The sequence below is a fragment of the Panthera pardus genome, unplaced genomic scaffold (assembly GCF_024362965.1).
Source record: "Panthera pardus isolate Hobbes unplaced genomic scaffold, ASM2436296v1 HiC_scaffold_8, whole genome shotgun sequence".
NCBI lineage: Eukaryota > Metazoa > Chordata > Mammalia > Carnivora > Felidae > Panthera > Panthera pardus.
In genome coordinates, this window is record NW_026527013.1 from 47,383,725 (window position 1) to 47,406,001 (window position 22,277).

Sequence of the window (22,277 nt, forward strand, 5' to 3'; positions counted from 1 at the left end):
TTTAATGAGGTCCCTCCTGATGTACACTTGTGGCTTCCCAACTTTTGCTACCAAAAATGTCAGAAGGGATTTTTATCCCGTGCTGAAGCCCACAGAGTCTTGAATACTTTCTGCATAGAACGAATGTAGAATGAATGATGAGTGTGAACCAACCAACATAACTGGGCGAGGGAGGTGTGGTCGAAAGGGAGCGGGGTCAGCCGCGCTGCAGGGAGGCTCCAGCCGGTGGCGCTGCAGGCAGCAGACGCGTGTGGCCGGACCGGCCACGCCGCTCTTGCCGTGGGCGCCGACGGTGGCGCGGGGACGAGCGTGGGGGGGGCGCGGAGGGTAGGGCGAGTCATATGACCCGCTCGGCTTCCTGGCTTCGGCCGCCGCCGCCCGCCCGTGTCCGCCAGTGGTGCGCCGCGGCCCCGAGGAGCCGTTGAGGGGTCCGGGCTGAGGCCCGCTCGTGTGCAGGCCGTCGCTGTTGCTGTCCGCGCCCGCGCGTCCGTTCTCCCTCCCGGCCGCCATCATGCTGGCGCTCATCTCCCGCCTGCTGGACTGGTTCCGCTCGCTCTTCTGGAAGGAGGAGATGGAGCTGACGCTGGTGGGGCTGCAGTACTCGGGCAAGACCACCTTCGTCAATGTCATCGCGGTGAGTGCCGCCGGCTCGCCCGCCCCGGGCGCCGCAGCCCGCGAGTCCGGCCCGGTGCTGGCCCGAAGCCCGTGGCCGGGGCTCCCTTCAGCGCGATGGGGCGAGTGGGACGAGGGCTGGAGGCAACAAGGCGTTCCTGTCGCCTCGGCCGGGGCCGGGGTTTGGAGTTCGCGCGTGTTGGCGCCTGAGGCGTAGCGCTGAGCTCGGCCGCCGAAGGGTTAATTCCATTTAGTCGTGTTCGACAAAGGGCTGGGTCCTCGACGCGGCCGCGGCTTGGAAAGGGTAAAATCGGCCTTGTCACATTTTCCAGGATTGGGATTTCCTTGGGGCTTGCTCTGGGTGTGTGTGTTGGGGGGTGGGCACCTGAAGGCTTAACTCCGGCCTGTCCCTTCCCAGGAGGGGGGGATTTGGCGAGCTGTCAGTCCCGTGAGAACGCATAAGACTCGAGAGCGTCCCTCCAAGTATCCGCTCGGGACGGAGAGCCCATCGCGAGGAAAGCAGGGGAGCATTGTGGGCCCCTTCTCGGATTTTGTGGGCAGCTGGTTCCTTGTGATTCAGTTACTGGTTTTCAGTCGGTCCCCTTGGAGGGGGCGAGATCGAGTTCATTGCTGCCGGGCTCGTTGCGAGAGAGACTGGGGAGAAACACTTCCAGCCAGTCTGGTCCACAGTAGTCCGCAGCCTTTACTTAGCCAAGCAGTTCGGGGGCTCTGCTTTCCCAGTGGTCGGAAGAGATGGATCTGTAGTCACTTAACTTTCTTGGGAAAGGGGGAGTTGGTCTTTTGTGAGAGTGTTTCTTGCTTGAAGGGGAGGGCAGGGAAGTGACTGGGCAGGAGCATAGCTTTTTCCAGATCCAGGAAATGGGGTGTCTGGGATGGAAATTGCCCTGGGAACCTAGTGTGGTGTTGATTCAGCAGTGATTGTGTGGAAGGATGATTATTAAATTTTGCCTGGGTGGTTAGTTGGGGAAGGGATAAGAGAGATTCTCCTCAATCTTTAGAAGCCAGGAGTCGATGTGACTCACTCTTAGTTGATAGGTGCTTGTACTTGTCAGGGATGAGCTTTAGAACTATTCTAAAGAGAGATGGCAGCCGTCCTTCCGTCTTCTAGATGGTGGTTGAAATCCTTATTTAATAGACTAGTTGCCCAACTGGTTTGGTTACAGGAACGATTGAAACACAGCTCCCTTGTGGGAGAAAACAGGTAACGTGTGACTCTTAGTCCTCCAGTAATAGAGTAGCAGGAGTAACACTTGAAAAAGATTATCAGAGATCCAAACTTCCTTTGAAGAATGTTGCGTATAAGTATAAAGAAAATTTACCCACTTGTTTGGCTCCTTTTGTGATAAGTTTTTAAAAATTTTTTATTTATTTATTTTTTGGCTTGAGATGACTATCTTTTCAACAGGTATAGTGGAGTGGAATGTGTATGTGATGACACAGTAAAAAAAAAACAACTTTGGATTCAGTATCCAAAGTAGAGCTTTTGTATGATGGGGAAAAGATAAGACCTCAGTTTGCTATACATTTTCTGGTATCCCTTGAGATAAGAAAGTTTCCTTGTAAACCCTATCCTTTTGACAAAACTGAATTAATATACAGTGTAGGTGTAGGTCTATCACTACATTTAGTTGTATTTGTTGCAGAGAAGGAGTTATGCGTTGGAAGTCTGAAAAGGTTTAGTAAATCTCTGAAGAACTTCTAAAGACATAGGCATGAACATCATGCTTATTTATTTATTTATTTTTATTGTAGACAGTGTAGCTTAATATAATGAGCAAGAACTTTGAAGAGAAGGAACCCCAGCTTTGCAGTCTGGCTCTGCCACTTAGCAGCCTTGTATCCTCTTTGAGTCCTTGCTTTCTCATCTTTGAAGTAGAGACAATAATGTGCTTCTTAAAGAGTTGTTCTGGGGAGTAAATGAAATGACAGATGTGACCAGCACTATGACTGCCCAAAGAAGGGGCTAGGTAGGTGGTAGCTGTTGTTATTTGTAGCGGATACACTCCTTTAATGCAGAAACAGTGTTTTGAAAAACATTCAGAAGGGAATTAGCTGTGGTCATTTCCTTCTTTGAATCTAATTTATCCAAACCTGGGCTCCAGTAGTGGATTTATGGATTGTGGCAAATGATCACATCATGTACTCCCGCAGACCCCCCGTTTTTGTTTTGTTTTGTTTTTTTACATTGTATTAGATTATTTTAACAACTGAGCTTCTGCAGTGCTGTTGAACTTAAAGTGAACCAGTGGTGCCACTATTTTTTTCTTTTTTTTTTACATTAGACTTTTCTTTTTTCTTAACGTTTGTTTATTTTTGAGAGAGCACTAGAGTAAAAGCGGGAGAGGGGCAGAGAGAATCCGAACCAGGCTCCAGGCTCTGAGCTCAAACTCACACACCACTGTGAGATAATGACCAGAGCTGAAGTAGGACTCTTCACTGACTGACCCAGGTGCCCCTAGCCTATTCTTTTTAAATTATAATTATATGGGTAGGTTTGGTTTAGAAAAAATTCTGGACTGTAAGTGGTTGTAACCCTTAAGATGCTGACAAAAAGAGACCTTAATATATTAATTTCACACTTAAAAAAAAAACAAAAAACTCAGACTCTAACCTAACCTGTGATTATCATAGACTATATTGAGGGTGAGGAAAAGGTTAATAATTAAAGGTGATGTTGCAGACTTTTAGATAAAAACAAAGTTTCCAGAATAGTGAATTTAGCCTTGTCTTTAAAAAAATTAACTGCACTGTTCTTTGTATTTTGCATAAAATGTCTGATTTATAGACTCACAAGTACAGATGGGTTGAGTGTGTCACTTTAGAAAGTTGGCCATTTATTTACTCACATTCAACAAATAACTTAGACATGAAAAGCTTTAGGTGAAGGCAGTTTTCTTCAGGTAAAAATCAACTTTTTGTAAACATAAAATGTGGCTCTATCTTCTGCCTTAAAAGTTATGAAAAATTTCATAAATGTCATTTAACTTACTAGAGAGGTTTGTGTAGGGTTTGGTGCATTCTGAAATTAGGCAGTTTATTTACAGAGAGGTTCAGTCTTAAAATTTGTATTCTTGTGGTTTTAAAACTTCAGTGATACTCCATTTTATCTGGTATTTTTATATAGAGACCCTTAACGTACATACTGTATTCTTTGTTTTGGACATTAAAAAAAGAAACCCCTCTAATATTTAATTTTCTCATTAGTGTTAGGGAATGAAATATTGCCCATTGCTAAGTATTCTGGCAGTTATTGCATAATAAATCATGTGTCCTATATGTGTAATGTATGTTGAGTAATCTTTATTTTTAACAGAGACTCTAACACGGGTTATAAGATAATTACTAAGAAATGTTTAGTAGGATTTACCAAGGTGTTATAGGCTAAATTTTATAGACACTGTGTAGTTTTGAAATGAGTAGTATAAAAATTTGTCTACATTTTTATGAAGTATTAGTGCTCCCCAGGTTATTCAAGGAAAAGTTTATTAACTGCCAAGAATTAGGAAAAGGAGATATTTTGAAAGATTGTAGAAATTTGAACGTAGAATAATTTTTTTTAGAGTTTCTAGAAACTTTAATTAAGTGGTCTAATTTTATTCTCATTTTATAGATGTAGCTAGAAGATCCAGAAAAATAAGTGAAATTCCTAAGGCAACAAAGCTAATTAGCAGAGATAAAATTAGAATGTAGGGCCAGTGTACTTTCTACTTTTCTTATCTGCCTCTGTAGGATCTAGCTGAGATTAGAATCCTAGAGCTGTGGATTGGGAAATCTTAATCCTTTAAATATCTTTTTTCATGTATTTGTACATAAATACACTCTTCTTATGAATGTGGATAACACTTTATTTTATTTATCATTTTTTTTAAAGGTTTATTTTATTTGTTTTTGAGAGAGAGCACGAGCAGGGGAGGACAGAGAGAGAGAGGGGACCGAGGATCCAAAGTGGGCTCCATGCTGACAGCAGCAAGCCCGATGCCAGGGCTCAAACTCACGAGCCGCAAGATCGGGACCTGATGGTCATGGTTGGACACTCAGACACCTACCCACCCAGGTGCCCCAAATCTGGATAACATTTTAAATCCAAGTATCTTAAGCATGTTGATTGACATTTGAGGACTATTTGTATATATGTGTGTGTATTTATATTTGAGGATATGAATTAGAGGAAGTAATGAGCATCTGTGTAAAGTAGGAATAGTGGAATATTGTTTGGACATTTAAATAACTGGCTAACAGGCATTGTTGGGTTATTGAGCTATGTCTGTTTTCTTTAAAAAGCAGAAATAGGGGCTCAGTTGGTTAAGCATCCAACTCTTGGTTTGGCTTGGGTTATCATCTCATGGTTCTGTGCTGACAGCTGGGAGCCTGCTTGGGATTTTCTCTTCGACCCCTCCCCCCACATGCGGGCTCTCTATCAAAATAAACATTAAAAAACCAGAAATAATTCTGGGTTTGATTAGTGTTTATTATTTAGTTACTTTAGGGCAAGAATGGCAAAAACGGTTTTTAAAGAAAATACAATGTAGCTGAAGTCTAAAGGTTAGTAAATTTGAAATTTTACTGTAGAAATTAGCCTTCCAACGAGGTAGTCTTCCAATTCACATTAGGAATTGTGGAACCCGAGGCATCCTGCCAAGGAGCTTCTCTTCTAGGCTCTTTATCTTTCACCCCTGTTGCCATTATTTCTGCCATGCAGACCTAGAATCTCAAAAGCCACATGTTCTCATGAAGAAGGTGGTGCAATAATGCATTTTAAATTATTGACAGGGGTGCCTGGGTGGCACATTGGTTAAGTGTCCAACTCTTGATCATGGCTCCGGTTATGATCTCATGGTTTGTGAGATCCAGCCCCAAATCGGGCTCTATGCTGACAGTGAGGAGCCTGCTTGAGATTCTCTCCCTCTCCCTCTCTCTCTGCCCCTCCCTCAGCTTGTGTACACGCTCTTTCTCTCTCTCAAAATAAATAAACATTCCAAAACAAAGAATTTTTAATTTGCTGACTTAGAATATATCTCACAATTTGAAGCCCTTTTTAACTTTCTCAAAGATAAAAGTGGGTGGTAAGTGAACATGGATACAAAATGCATCACAACTATAAAAACTAGTTACTTAAATGTTGTTTTAAGAATTTTTTTCTGATTTTCAATATAATACAGGGTCATGAGTAGAAATTTGAAAAAGGAGTATAAAGTAGAAGAAACCACTTGTTATCTTCATTATCCAAGGTTAACTAACTGTCAGAGTTTCAAAATATTCCCAAAGCCCCCGGCTTTGGGCTGACAGTGTGGAGCCTGCCTAAGATTCTCTCTCTCTCCCTCTCTCTCTGTCCCTCCCCTGCTCTCTCTCTCAAGATAAATAAAGTTAAAAGAAAAGTATTCCCTTTTTATCCTTTTTAAATGTATGCATTGAAATGCCTTTCAACTTAAAAAAAAACTTTAAACTTTTTTTTAAAAAGTTTTGAGATGATACCTAGTTTGTTTTTTTAAAATTATGGTGTATGCCTATATCTGTGTGTAAAACCATTTTAGTGCCTTTATAATTTATGTTATGGCATTCATGTGGCTATACCATAATATATTTGATTATTTCCTTATTATTGGACATTTGGGTAGTTTCCAGGGTTTTGCTATTGGATATCAATTTGATCTGCATTTCCTAAGGATGGGTTCCAGAGTTACATCATGGGGTCAGAAGATAGAAACGTATTTCATGCCAAATGGCCAAATTGCTGTCCAGAAAGTATGCGCTACTGACAATGTCTTATGAATAGATTTCATGTATAAAGTTGGAATTAAGCTGAGCACTTGTTCTTTGTTATTTTTAGGGAAAAACATATTTAGTTTTGTTGATAAGTAAACCAGCAGTATTTTTAAACTATTTTATTAGGTAATTGCTCTGTTTCTGTGTTTAATGTTTAAAGAAGTATCTGTTTATGTTTCAGCAACTGCTAAGACTGAGACTATAGAGAACATAATTCCTTTTTCAATTTTCTTTTTTATTGAACTTTGCAGGCAAGTCTTATAAATACAGCTCATCCCCTTTAGCTATCTGCATCTAATTTGTTTTCAACTTACTGGTGGATTGCATTAGGAGTTTGTATTCCAGGAATCTGGCATATTTCCACGCAGTCCTTACCTAATCTTGGCCTATTATGGTGTGATGCTGCCTCTTCTTGGTGGGCGGGGGGTGGGGGGGTGTCTGTATGCTAAATATTCTTTTCTAAATCAGAATCTAAGAGCGTTTGCTAAGGAGACCACTTTTTGAGGGCTATAGCATATGATGTGTGTGTGTGTGTGTGTTTTAATGGTTATTTATTTTGAGAAAGAGAGAGAGCAAGAGAGGAGAGAGAGAGAGAACACCTTGGAGCAGGGGAGGGGTGGAGAGAGGGGGAGAGAATCCTAGGCAGGCGTTGCACTATCAGCACAGATCCCAGCAGAGCCTGATGTGCGGCTGGATCTCACAAGCCATGAGATCATGCCCTGAGCTGAAATCATGAGCCTGAGACTTAACTGACTGAACTCCCCAGGTGCCCCTAGTATATGACTTGTTTTGAATGAATAACTTGGGTATCATTTATGATTATAAAAGTTGATTCATGTCCTTTGTCCTCATATATGAAAAAAACCATAGAAAAATACTAACTTACTTGCTCAATAGGGCAAAATTAAATGACAATTTAAGTCATTTAGTTTTTCTTTTTTTTAAAATATAATTTATTGTCAAATTGGCTTACATACAACACCCAGTGCTCATCCCAACAAGTGCCCACCTCGGTGCCCATCACCCCTTTTCCCCTCTCCCCCAACCCCCCCCCCCCCCCATCAACCCTCAGTTTGTTCTCTGTATTTAAGAGTCTCTTGTGGGTTGCCTGCCTCCCTCCCTCTCTGTTTGTAACTGTTTTTCCCCCTGTCCCTTCCCCCACGGACTTGTTAAGTTTCTCAAGATTCACCTATGACTGAAAACATAGGATAGGATATCTGTCCTTCTCTGACTGACTTATTTCACTCAGACATTTAGTTTTTCTAAGATGTAGCAAACCAAAATTGGAGTCTCTAATGAAATATTGTGAGTTAATTTCTTTCTTCAAAGTCAAAACCACAAAGCTTATATTCTATTGTGCTATTTTTTTAAAGGTTACACTGTTTCTTAAATTAGACATTGGATCTTGTATTTGGATCCGATTTCATAGTTTGTCTAGTTTTATTCGCTAGAATAACGTTCTTCATATCCCAAAAGGAATTTTTTTTGTATTAAATCTAAACTTTAGGGTTAATTTAATTTAATTTAATTTAATTATATGCTTTAGGGTTCATTTTAAAATCATCTCTAAGAATGCTGTATTTTTAAAAAAATGTAATTCTGGCAAAATAGTTTTAGGTTTCAGGTATCAGAGTAGTGACATTTCTGCTTGAAAATTGAAGCCTTTCCTTCTAAACTAGGTTGGAAAAGTAATCATTTGTTATTAAAAAAAAAAACAAACTTGGATTATGATTGGCAAAATAATCCTAAAAGTGTCTTTTTAACCAGTTTACTTGATAACAATTACTTTAGATCTACCAAAGTAGTATTACTGAAGAATATATTTGAGCCTACATTTGTTGGCATCTGAGTGTGGTATGAATGAGTTTATTTGGAATATGTTTAAGTGGCTGCAGGAGTTAGAATGGCATAGAAGTTAATAATTGAGAGCCTGACTGTTGAGGTTCGAATCCTTATTCTTTGACTTGTGTTATTTTTGGCAAGTTATTTAACTCCTCAATGTCTGTTTCCTTAAATGTAAAATGGGAATAATAGTAGTTCTCCCTCATAGAGTCGTTATAAGTTAATATTTATAAAACATTTTGAACAGTGTTCAAAACAAAGCATATACTATGAAAGTGCTTCATAAATGTTAGCCACTAGGTTATTGTGTTGTGCTCTCCTTGAGGTCAGGGATTTCTGTTGCTTTTGTTCACTGATATATTCCAATTCCCTGAAACAGTGCCTGGCACTTATTAGATGCTCAAATATATTTTCAAATAGACTTACAATAAAAAATTAAGAAAAATGTCTTTATGAACCCATATTCCCATTTTCATAGTTAAGTTTGCAAACTGTAGCATAGTGTTAAGAATGAGAGTTAAGAATGCAGCTTTATGGTACAAGGTGGAGAAGTAGGCTGATCCCAACAGGAAGAAAAGAGTGGCCCTTGGCAGTACTACCTGCCCTCTAGAATTGAGGTGCCGTGTACAAGTGTATGCTTGGATTGTCATTGTACATTTGGTTAAGACCATACTATTGGCATCCATTTACATGTGTTTGCTTTGATTTTTGAACGAAGATTTATGATTAGAGTGGGTTTAATCACTGTTGACAGCCATAAATTTTCAAGCCCCACCAGGCAGTAGACTGTGTGGTAGGCCATCCTCTCCTAGATGAGAAGTGGGCCCTTGAGGGTGCATGCAGCCTGTATCAGAAAGAGCTTTTGGCAGAGTTTCCTCTCTGAAGGTGACTTAAGGTCCCGTTTAGACACTGATCACTAGACCCAGTTTTTCCTGACAGCTCATTTTGTCTAGAGAATGTTTGAATGCAATATATTGACTTCATTATTTTTAAATAGTTCTTATCAGAGGAAAAACCAGGAAATGGAAGAAACCCACTTTTTTCCTCCTCCAAAATCTAGCTGTTTCACTCCCAGGTTTTAGTTTTTTTATTTAATTGTATTATTTTCTTCAGTGGCTGAATTAAAAAACTTAAAACATTTCTTTCTTAAAAAGAATACACATAATCCATATTGTTTAAAAAAAAGAGGGTAGATATGGTGCACCTGGATGGCTTAGTTGGTTGAGCACCTGACTTAGCTCAGATCATGATCTCGTGGTTTGTGGGTTTGAGCCCTGTGTTGGGCTTTGGAACCTGCTTAGGATTCTCTCTTCTCTCTCTGCCCCTCCCCTGCTTGTGCACATGTGCACTCTTTCTCTCAAATAAATGTTTAAAAAACTATAAAAAGAGAGTATAGATACACAAATAAAAAATTTATCTTTAATACCATTAGGATCTAATCATTATTAAACTGTATATCCTTCCAATTTTCTCCCTATCCCTTTATATATATATACATATATATATATATGTATATATATATATATATACACACACACACACACATATATATATACACAAATAATATACTTTTTGTTATCATGATATAATTAACATATAACATATTACATTCAGGTGTATAATGTAATGATTGCATATTTGTATATATTGCAAAATGGTCATCATAGTAAGTCTAGTTAACATCCATCACCATGCATAGTTAAAATTTTTTTTTTTTGTCTTGTGATGAGAATTTCTAAGACTTTTTAGCAACTTTCAGATATGCAGTGTAGTATTATTAACTACAGTTACTGTCCTGTACATTACATCTTATTTATTTTATAACTGGAAGATTGTACCTTTTGGCCCCTTCACCTGTCACCTGTTTCCTCTCATTATCCCCCTACTCCCTGCCTCTGGCAACCACCATTTGTTCTCTGTGAGTACCCCCCCTTTTTTTTTTTTTAAAGATTCCACATAGAAGTGTCTTTCTCTTTCTGACTTCTTTCATTTAGCACAGTGCCCAGTATATGCTTTATTGATAGCAGTGACAGGATCATATTGTACATACTTAGTCATCTCATGTAGTCTATTTGATTTATCTACTTTGATGGCTAATAGGCAACTCAAGTTTAATCAGCAAGATGGAACTTTTGATCCCCTTCTGCCTCAATCCAGGGCACCAGCATCTATCCATTTCTAAAAAATATTGAATGAAATGGATGCTAGAGGCTTTAATTTATCTATATATTTATAGTTTGGTTGCAGGCATTATTTTCCACTGTTCAGTGATGAAATATTTGTGCCTAAGACTTTGTTTTTGCAATTTTCTTTGGAGTGCCTGAAGATGGGCCAGTTTGACCAGTTTTAACCTTTCCATGCTCCTCTCACCCTGTCTGTAGCATGTAATTTCCCAAGTTAGGATTGATCATATCACCTCCATCATAATTTTCATCACACTTACCACCTTAAGAAGTTATCTTGGGGGTGCCTGGGTGGCTCAGTCGGTTGGGCGTCCGACTTCGGCTTAGGTCATGATCTCGCGGTCTGTGAGTTCGAGCCCTGCGTCGGGCTCTGTGCTGACAGCTCAGAGCCTGGAGCCTGTTTCAGATTCTGTGTCTCCCTCTCTCTCTGACCTTCCCCCATTCATGCTCTGTCTCTCTCTGTCTCAAAAATGAATAAACGTCGGGGCGCCTGGGTGGCGCAGTCGGTTAAGTGTCCGACTTCAGCCAGGTCACGATCTCGCGGTCCGTGAGTTCGAGCCCCGCGTCAGGCTCTGGGCTGATGGCTCGGAGCCTGGAGCCTGTTTCCGATTCTGTGTCTCCCTCTCTCTCTGCCCCTCCCCCGTTCATGCTCTGTCTCTCTCTGTCCCAAAAATAAAAATAAAAAAACGTTGAAAAAAAAAAAAATTAAAAAAAAAAAAAGAAGTGGGATGTTCTTGTTTAAAAAAAAAAAATGAATAAACGTTAAAAAAAATTAAAAAAATTATCTTGTTTATTGTCTTTGTCTCTTTTATGAATGTATGTTCTTTTATGGATGTAAATTACATAGGGATAGAGCTTTGTCCTTTTTTCAGTACTGTATTAAGTACAAAGCACTATGCCCTGCATATAATAGGTTTTCTAAATATTGAGTGAATGTATATAAAACAAACCATTTTATGTATTCTTAAATTGTGTGCAAGGCATTATGATAGATGATTCATAAGTGTATCAGATAAGGTTGTTTTGCTGGAGTATGTGCCTCATAGTAGCCATGTATAGAACAGAAATGTTAAGTGCCTTAAGACTGGCACAAAATGCTTTGGGAATCTCTTTACCCTGACCTCACTAAGACTTCGGGGGTGTTTTAGAAAGTCAGTTTAGTGGGACCATGGTGGGAATGGCCACTGAGGGGAGCTTTGAGAGTAGAGTGGTTTTCATTTATCAATGAGTATTTGAAGAAGCAGTGTTGTAGGTAGCATAGATATAACGAGGAACAAAACAGACATTCCTTTACTTGTGCAGCTTCCAGTATTATGGAGGGAAGAAAAGATGTTCAAGAAGGAACTGTGGAAGTAGCAAAGACACGACTGAAGGCAAGACATTTTGTTGAATTAAGTGTGACTTGCATGAAGGAGAAAACAAGAGACTGGAAAAGTAGATCTGTATGCCTGGGGAGCCATTGAAGATTTTTGTTTGGGGGAATGAAGTAAGACTATTTTCCAACGGATTAATTTAGTAGACCAGTGAAAAGGAAGTTGGTCACAAGATCATTACAAAGGTCTGATTGAGAGGTAATGGGGTGGTGGGGGGGGGGAGTTAAGGAGAAAGGAAAAGATGAGCTTTATTAGGGAAGTAGAATAGGTACAGTTTAGTGGTCGAATCAGATATGCAGGGCAAAGGGGGATTTGTAAGGAGTTGAGTGAATGTTGGGGAATATGGCTGTGGGATCAAGTAGTGGAAATGGGGTAGAGAATGAGAATGAGTTTAGAAGAGATAGGGATGAATTGAGTATAAAATGTATTATATGATTAATGATATAAAGGGGATTTGTATTTGGGAAGGGCATTTCATGCTATTATTTTTAGATATAGTGGGACTAAAACTGAGAATTAAAATGTCATCATTTCATATCTTTATCTTAGTAGTAAGGGACTTAAGAAGTAGTTGAGAATTCCATCCTGGTTTCTCTTCTAAAGAACGTTGTAGAATATTTTCTTCCTTCTGATTTGTGTCAATTATCCTATTCTGCTGATAACTTATTTTGCAAATGTTTTATAAGCAAGGAGTAAACAAATGTTCTCCACTCTTCCAGAATTTCAGTTGAGCTATCTTGATTTGTTTATGGGGCTATGTACATTAGTCTGTGCCCAGTTTGCAGGCTGCCCAGAAGACGTCCTAATCCATAGGCCCTTGAGGCAGCTGAATGAAGGTTGTATATTCAGAGTGGCTGAGGCTCTTGTAGGCTTGGAAGTCTTCCTGATTTAATTTAAAGAGGAATGTTCTATCCCTGGAAAGTGTCTGATTTAATTTTGTATGCTGTCTTTCCACTGAAGAGAAAAGCTGGTATGTATAATATCTTGTGCTTTAAACATAAAGGATATCTGATGTCTTGGAATTTCAGTTGTGATATTTTTTAGGTGCTGGGTCAACATGTAGTAGTCTTAGACTCAGGATATCATTTTTCTTTCTTCTTGGGTCACATTACTGATTATTTTACTGTGTGACTGAAAAGACGCACTATGATCCTCAGTCCTCCTATCCCAGTTAGGCTGTCTGATATCTGCTAAGAGATTTATTTAGTACAGTCTTTTGTGGACTTAACAGTGCTCAAAGACACCTGTTCATCTTAGAACATGTGGACATTATCATATAACAAAAAGGAACTGGCTGTACCATCTCTGCCATGTCATTCTTAAGGGTAGTTAATGCAAAGAATATTCCTAGACATCCTACTGTTTCTTAACTGTCCTTTTCTACAATGCAGAAGGGGTATTCAGTGAAAACCTTTTTATTTATTTATTTAGTGAAACAGTTGATTGTTTTATGAAGTGCATTCACATACGAAGCATTGTATGATTCTTTTGGTCTCCTTGTTAAATAGATACTCACTGGCTTATAAAAGGTAAAAAGAGCTCAAGTGACACAGTTTTGAGATAGATCTGGAATGCAACTCTAACTCAGCCTGGATGTTCTGTTCCATAAAAAAGGTGAGCTATGATGAATCCTGTTTACAGACAAATCCTTTAGGACCTTGGTTTGCCACTTGATATAGTACAACTTTTCCAAGTCCTGTGACTCAGACTACTTGAGAAATTTGATATCACCTCTTGTGGTGTTCCTTAGGCATTTTTAGCTTTCTTTGGCAATTCATTGCCAAATACTTTAAGTCTATTTTACTGGTTGTTGTAATACTTTTCTGTATTATACTTCCTAGGAACACTCGTAAATTTTAGTGGTTTGAGTGAGTGTGTGTGTGTGTGTGTGTCTGTGTGTGCGTACGCACACATGGCAGACTTTGGACTGGGCCTTAAATTTGCCAGTGAAAATTAGCAAGATGGTTGTGAGCAGAAAGAGGAAGCAGGCTTTGAAATACATGTTAGACCGTGTTAATGATGGAGAATGAGACACTCAAGATACCAAGCCATTTTCCTTTGTCTGCAATACATTATCTCCTGGTCCTCCTTTTCCCTTAGACAGCACTGTCTCACACATGGTTTAGGTCCCATATCTGTGGAGCCTTGCCTTAACTCTTTTCCCAGGCAAAGTTAATTGCCCTTGCTCTCTTTTCATAGCGCTTTGTTAAAAATTGTGTTTATTTGTGCCAATTTTATATCTTTTTATCTGTTTCTACTTACAGACTGCAGACTTCCTTATTTATATCCCCTAAACGTATCTCTGTGCTTGACTCAGGAGGTGCTCCATAATTATTGACTTACTAGAGTCAAGCACTGTAGGGTATTGTTTAAGTATGTTGAGTCAGACAAGCCTACATTTGAATTCTATATCTGTTAGAGCTCTCTGCCCCCCTCAAAGTTTCAGTTTCTTCATTGGTGATTTGGGAATGAGAGTAGATGTCCCATGGGCTCATGGTGTGAGGTAAGATAAATCAGCATAGTACCTGGCATAAATGCTCCATAGTTGATAATTATCACTGTGGTTGATGTGATATTTGGGGGGGAAGGGCAGGAGCATATGCTCCAGTTAGATGGCAGATGAAATGGATCCTCCCTCACCCTCAAGTAAGCACTGAATAGGGATTCAGTTTTGGAGGAGGATGAAAGGATTTTGAGTTCCAGGATGGAGGTCTGCTGGCCACCAGGGACCAATTTCTGATTCTTGATGAAGGTTCTGTCATTGTGAGAAATTAAAATCAAACTGTCCTTTGCCATAATCCATTACAAATGTGCTAGGGTGCTTGGGGCAACTTAACTGAAAAATTTACTGGTCTATTTGTTTTGTCTTCCTGTTGGTAAACTTGGTAGTAGTGACTAGTTTCGGCTTGGTGGAATACTAAATTTGTATTTTACTACGTATGCTTAGTATAGTATCTATTTATAATCTCTCAATTGACCATTGAGGGTTTTTTTGTTGTTCCTGTGTTTGAGCAGCCTAACGTGGACTACAAGCTTCTGTACAAATAAAAATCTTTGCTTATTTATCAACAGATAACTGTCAAATGTGTGAAGCATTTTACTCAAGTAGAAAGTAGAATAAAGGTTTTGAAACTCAGACTTGGGTTCAGATCCCAGTTTTCCTGCTGTGTGTGTGACTTTGTGACCTTGCTCTCAAGCTTCCTTTTCTGTAAAATGAGGCCAGTAAAGTGAATGGTGTCATGTTGCTGTTAACATTATTACTATTGTTATTAATAGTGTAAGTCAGTGGAATGTGTCCTAGCTAATAACAGTGATGTATTCTTGATGCAGGAGTCACATATAACTGGAAAACATTCTTGACACTCCAACCCCTTGTGCATTTTTATTTCCCTGCCAGGCTCCCTACCTGGATGGTAGTAAGTGGGGTTGTAGACAGCTACTGAATAAATAATGATGTTAGCATTTAGAAGACACAGCAATTTGGAACTTGAGCACTGTACGATGACTCAGTATTTCATGACTGCCCATCATTTAAGAGCTGAGTTTCAGTATGAAGCGATGCTGATAACACTGAGTAGGCTGATGGAGTAGCTTTGGCATGTTTAGTGTTTCTTCAGGGACACCCAGAGAGAGCCAGAGGGTGAAAAATAGCCATTGAAAGGGAAATAAATGTATTCAGGCCATGGCATTTTCTGCAGCCATACCACTGTACTGCCAAACTAATAAATGTAGAAGCAGAGATGTCTCTACTGATACATGAATAAACAGCTGCAAGACCTGATGTATTCTAGTTTAAAAATGTTTTTAGAGATTTAGTACCTTTAATATTTTAAAAAATAAGCAGTGTTTCTAAGTGCTTTACTTTGTTTTGGGGGTAAAAACAAAGCAATCCACGTGATGTTATTAGTGGAGGAGATAAGGATGCAAATCCACAAAGCAGGAAAATGTTACAAGTTGGAGATAAAGGACTAAGAAATTAAAATCCAGGTTTTAATGTATCCTAATGATAGGTGCCAAAGTTTGCTTCCTCCAGAGTCTGACATCAGAATTGTATTTATAAACATTTTCTGCTTCCACTACTGCTGTCAAGGATGCCTGGGCTACTCTTTAAAAGATAAGAAAGAGAGTATTGCTTACCTGTTTTATGATATACCTGTGGAGCAGGGTTTTAATAGCTTTATTTATCGTCCAGTTAGAAAAGAGATCTGATAAGAGGTCATGCATATGCTGTCATCTGGCGTGATATGCTGTAATCCTTGGTTACATTTAGAGGCTTTTTCATTCTAACATTTAAAGGTTCTGAGTAGCAGTAGGAGTCATGGGTTAAATTCTAAACTAGGGGACAATTTCTGGATAACTTCTCAGTAATGTTTCTGACATTTGTTTAATTGCAGATCTAAATAGCCACTAATGGATGTTACAGTTTCAGTGAGCAGTGATGTTTATTGTCTCGGAAGTAGAATGAGGTAGACTCAGAAAATGATATAAAATGTTCATCCCCAGTTAGATTTCTTGATAGCCCAGAAAAACCCCTGTATAACTTCTTTTAAAGAAATGGAGCTGAACGGGAAGCAGAAGTGGTTATGGATGATGTTGGACCTGGGAATTCTGAATGAGTCAGTTCAATTCCTACAGGATGTCTTGTCTCAAAGAAATTAGGGTGATAGGTGATGTAAAGCTTGCAGGGCTCCCTGTGGCCTTCCTAGTTCTGTTCTTTAACAGGTGGCAGTGGTCATGGCCTCTTCCCATACAAGATGAGATTAGGTGGTTTTCTTCACTTTGGGTACTGTGCACAGCAGTTTTAACCATCATGCTCTGGTTGGTTCATCAGGAACTAAACCTCATGGCTAAATTCCAACACAGACTAATCTTGTAATCTTGTCCTTAATTCTCTATATAGTGAGTGTTGGAGAAGGTTTCCAGACTGCTTCAAACTAATCCAAGGGTACAATAAGAAAAGACAACATGAGGGATGCAGCTGTAGGTGTTTGTTGTATTCTGAAATTTTTAGGTTAGAATAGACGGTTCCTGGGTTACCAGAAAACATGGGTGGATTTACCAGTAACCTCCTGATGGAGGTGGGGGTTGGTACACTCCCACTCCCCTACCTTTCCACACACCAGCGTTTGGCTGAACAAAATTGACAACCTAGATCATTCAACAGATGATAGATCTCCCTTCCTCAAGGGCTCTTGTCCCCAAATCACAAGCAAATCTAGTAATTCATAGAACTTTGCTGTAGATTGCTGTGAATTTTCTAGCTGTTTTATATCATTCTAGTTGTTTAGGACATGTAGCCACCTTTTTGAATATTGTAAATTACCTTTTGGCATCAGGGTAATGCTAGACTCCTAAGATAAGCTGGGAAATGTTCCTGCCTCTTCTATTTTTCGGTAAGAGATTATGTAGAATTGGCGGTGTTTTTTATTTAAATGTTTTTTATTTAAATGTTTGGTGGAATTCACCAGTGAAACCATCCAGGCCTGAAGATTTTTTTAAAAAAGACTTAAAATCTGAATGCCTGGCTAGCTTAGTTGGTGGAGCATGAACTCTTGTTCTTGGGGTTGTGAGTTTGAGCCTCATGTTGGGGAGAGAGTTTACATTAAAAAAAAAAAAAAGGATTTGAAGTCACTTATTACATTTTTTTAATTGACAGAGAACTATTCAATTTTTTTCTTCCTGGGTCAGTTTTAGTAGATTGTGGCTTTCAAGAAATTGGTCCAATTCAGGGTGCCTGGGTGGCTCAGTTGATTAAGCATCCAACTTTGGCTTGGGTCATGATCTCAGGGCTCGTGAGTTCAAACCCTGCGTTGGGCTCTGTGCTGACAGCTTAGAGCCTGGAGCCTGCTACCGATTCTGTGTCTCCCTCTCTCTCTGCTCCTCCCCTGTTCACTCTCTGTGTCTCTCTCAAAAATAAATAAATATTAAAAAAATAAAAAATTTTTAAAATAAATTGGTCTCTTTCAATGGGGTTGTTGAATTTATATGCATAGAGTTTATAGTATTTCTTATTATCCCTTTAGTATTTGTAGAGTTTAGTGATATCCCTTCCTTCATTATTAATATTGCTAGTTTTTGTTTCTCCTGTTTTCTTCTGTCAGTTCGTCAGTTTTATTTATTTTTTTAGAGAATCGGCTCTTGGTTCCATTGATTTCCTTCTATCGATTTTCTGTTCATTATTATTGATTACTACTCTTACTGTTTGCTTCTGTTTCAAATTTATTTTGTTCTTTTTTCCTCCAGTTGTATCGAGATATAATTGAAATACAGCACTATGTTGTTTAAGCTACATGACTATAATGACTTGACTTATATATTGTGAAATGATTATCACAGTAAATTTAGTTAACGTCCATTGTCTATAGATACCAAAAAAAATTTTTTTTCTGTGTAACGAGAACACTTTTTTTAAATGTTTGCTTATTTTTGTTTGTTTTTAATGTTCATTTTTTTATTTTCAGAGAGAGATACAGAATGAACAGGAGAGGGATACAGAGAGAGGGAGACACAGAATCCCAAGCAGGTTTCATATTGTCAGCGCAGAGTCCAGTGTGGAGCTCGAACTCGTGACCTGAGGCGAAAGCAAGAGTCAGATGCTTAACCTACTGAGGCACCCAGGCAGGCATCCCTAATGTTTGTTTATTTTTGAGAGAGTGAGAGTGAGTGGGGGAGGAACAAAGAGAAGGGGGACAGAAGATCCCAAGAAGGCTCTCTGCTAACAGCAGAGAGCCCAATGCAGGGCTTGAACTCAGGAACTGTCAGATACTGATCTGAGCTGAAGTTGGGTGCTTAACCGACCCAGCCACCCAGGGGACCCTGTAGTGAGAACTCTTAAGATTTCTTTTTTCTTTTCCTTTTTTTTTTAAATGTTTATTTTTGAGAGTGGGTGCAAGTGGGGTAAGGGCAAAGAGAGCGTGACCGAGGATCTGAAAAAGGGGCTTTGTGCTGACAGCAGTGAGCCCTGATGTGGGGATTGAACTCAGGAACTGTGAGATGATAATCTGAGCCCAAGTCAGTGCTCAACGGACTGAGTCACCCAGGTGCCCCTTAAGATTTATTTTCTTAACAGCTTTCAAATACAGCATACAGCAGTGTTTTTTAAAATAATATTTATTTATTTATTTATTTATTTATTTATTTATTTATTTATTTATTTATTTATGAGAGAGACAGAGACAGAGTGTGAGCAGGGGAGGGGCAAAGGGAGAGGGAGACACAGAATCAGAAGCAGGCTCGAGGCTCTGAGCTGTCAGCACAGAGCCCGAAGTGGGGCTTGAACTCACGAACTGTGAGATCATGACCCGAGCTGAAGTTGGACGCCCAACCCACTGAACCACCCAGGCTCCCCAATAATTTTATTTTTAATGTTTATTTAATTTTGAGAGAGAGTGAAAGAGAATGAGTGGGTGAGGGGCAGAGAGAGAGAGAGGATCTGAAGTGGGCTCTGCACTGACAGCCGATGCAGGGCTTGAACTCATGAACCCTGAAATCGTGACCTGAGCCAAAGTTGGATGCTTAACTAAGCCACCAAGGCACCCAGCAGTGTTAATTATAATGATAATGTTGCACATATTTATTCTTTTTCTAATTTCTTAAGTTGTTAATTTGAGAATTTTCTAATACAAATATTTGAGTGTCTAAGTTTCCTTCTAAGCGGTACTTTAGCTACGTCTCACAAATTTTGATGTTTTTCATTTAGTTTAAAATATTTCCTAATCTTCCTTAAGACTTCCTTTTCTAACCCATAGGTTACATATAATAAAATATTTGGTTATTCCCAGATATTGTATTAATTATTTCTAGTTTAATTCCATTATAGTCAGAGAACATACTTTGTTTGACTTGAATTTCTTAAGCTTTGTTTTATGGTCTGGATATGGTTTGTCTTGAATGAATATTCCATGTTCATTTGAAGAAAATGTGTATTCTGCTTTTTTGAGTGGAGTGTTCTATAAATTTCTATAAATGTCAATTAGATTCACTTGATTGCTACTGATGATAAATTTTATATCTTTGCTGGTTTTCTTGCTCTTTGTTCTGTCAACATGAGAGGAATGCTGAAGTCTCTATAATTGTGGGTTTATTTCTCCTTTCATTGCCATCAGTTTTAATTTTATTATTTCATTTCATTTTTAGAGAGAGAGATAGAGTGCACAAGTGGAGGAGAGGAGGTGGTGGTGGGGAGAATCCCATGCAGGCTCCATGCTGTCAGTACCAAGCCTGATGTGGAGCTTGATCTCACAACTGAGATCATGAGCTGAGCTAAAATCAAGAGTTGGACATTTAGCTGACTGAGCCACGCAGGCGCACTGAGGAAATAGATTTTAAATAAATTCTTTGTGTTCAAGTCTACTTTGATATTAGTATAGCTACTCCAACTTTCTTTTGGTTAGTGGCTGCCTGGTGTTACTCTTTCCATCCTTTGACTTTTTTTTTTTTTAAACCACTTTATTGAGGAATGATTGACATGCACAAAGCTATACATATTTAATGTACCCAACTTGGTGAGTTTAAGATGGAGCTGTTTTGGTTTTTAATTTACATTTACATCTGTCATTTAATTATTTGTTTTTTGTTTCTCTCCTTTGCTTTGTTCCTTTGTTTCTTCTTTACTGCTTTCTTTTCAGGTGGACTATTTTTCACTAATTTATTGCGGTTTTGACTATTCTCTCTGTATGGCTTCATTAATGCTTGTTTTAGGGATTACAGTATGTATACTTTACCTAGTTTACTTAGAAACCTTCTACCATATAGGTCCCTTTATCTTTCCTCTATGGTATGGTTGTCATATTATATCTACACACATTGAAAACATTACCAGAGAAGCTTGTAATTTTTGTTTTCAACCATCAGCAATTTTAAGTATTCAAGAGGAAGACAACATTTGTTGATATTTATCCAGATGTTACTATTTCTGTTGCTTTTTGATTTGCACCTGTTTTTGATTCACATTTTCCTGATGATTAGTGATGTTGAGCTCCTTTTCATGTGCTTGATGGCCGTCTGTATGTTTTCTTTGGAAAATATCTTTTCAGGTCTTTTGGCATTTTTTATTTAAAAAATTTTTTTTTAATGTTTATTTATTTTTGATAGAGAGAACACAAGATGGGGAGGAGAAGAGAGAGAGGGAGACACAGAATCCGAAGCAGGCTCCAGGCTCTGAGCTGTCAGCACAGAGCCTGACACAGGCTGGAACTCACAGACCATGAGATCATGACCTCAGCTGAAGTCAGTTGCCTAACCGACTCAGCCACTCAGGTGTCCCTCTTCTGGCATTTTTTTAAACCAGATTGTTATTGAGTTGTAGAAGTTCTTTATATTTTGGATATCAGCCCTTCATTAGATATATGATTTGTAAATATTTTCTTCCATTTAGTAAGTTGTCTTTTCATTTTGATGCAGAAGCTTTTTAGTTTGATATACTCAGAATTATTTATTTTTGCTTTGGTGTCAGGATTCAAAAAATCATTCTGAAGACCTTTGTCAAGGAGCTTAGCGCCTGTTTTCTTCTAGGAACTTTATGGTTTTGGGTCTTATGTTCAAGCCTTTATTTTGAGTTAAGTTTTGTGTATGGTGTAAGATAGTGGCAGTTTTCCCAACACCATTAATTGAAGACACTGTCCTTTCCCCATTGTAAATTCTAGGCTCCTTTGTCACAGATTAATTGGCCACATATTCATGGGTTTATTTCTGGGCTCACTATTCTGTTTCATTGATCAATGAGTCCTTTTTTTTTTTTTTTTTTTAATGCCAATACCATACTGATTGACTACTATAGTTTTGTAATAGAATTTGAAATCCAGAAGTGTGAGGCCTTCTTCTTTCACAAGATTGCTGTGACTATTTGGGGTCTTTTGTGGTTTCATTCTCTTTCTGTTATTCTGGGATTTCAGTGACATGAATGTTAGACCTTGCCCTACAGATCCTTGAGGCTTGGCTCTTTCTTTTTCCTATCTTTTTCTCTTTTTTTTTTTTCCTGGTTGGATAATTTCTGTTGCTTTATCTTCAAGGTCATAGAATTTTTCTTCTGTCATTTCCATTTTTCTATTGAGGCCATCCAGTTAGGTTTTTTTTTTTTTTTTTTTTTTTTTTTTTTGGTTATTGTATTTTTCAATTCTAAGATTTTCATTTGGTTCTATTTTACAACTTATTTGCCTGCTGAAATTTTATGTTACATTCATTTAATCCTTCTTGGAACATGGTTATGATAGCTAGTCTCTGATATTTACAACATTGGGGTCATCTTGATACTGGCATCTGTTCAGTGACTTTTTCCCTTGTTAGTTGAGTTTTCTTGATTCTTCAGATTTTCAGTTACTCTGGACACTTTGAATATTATGAGTCTCTGGTTTTGTTTACATCCTATAGAGAATGATTTGTGGTTTTGTTTTAGTGTGCATTTGACCCAGTTAGGTTCAGGCCACAAGATCCAACCAGCCTTCTTCTGTGGGCTGTGGTTCTAAAGTCAGTCCAGTTTTCAAAG

At 38.8% G+C, this 22,277-nt stretch overlaps 1 protein-coding gene across 1 annotated transcript in view; it reads left to right on the forward strand.

Moving 5' to 3' along the window:
- The first annotated feature begins 323 nt into the window (after positions 1–323).
- ARL8B (ADP ribosylation factor like GTPase 8B) overlaps positions 324–22,277 on the forward strand; it is a 49,018-nt gene continuing 27,064 nt past the window's right edge. Inside the window, exon 1 of the mRNA XM_019428768.2 lies at positions 324–634. Coding sequence (XP_019284313.1) covers positions 512–634 — 123 coding nt within the window. The 5' untranslated portion in view covers positions 324–511. The remainder of the gene's footprint in view (positions 635–22,277) is intronic.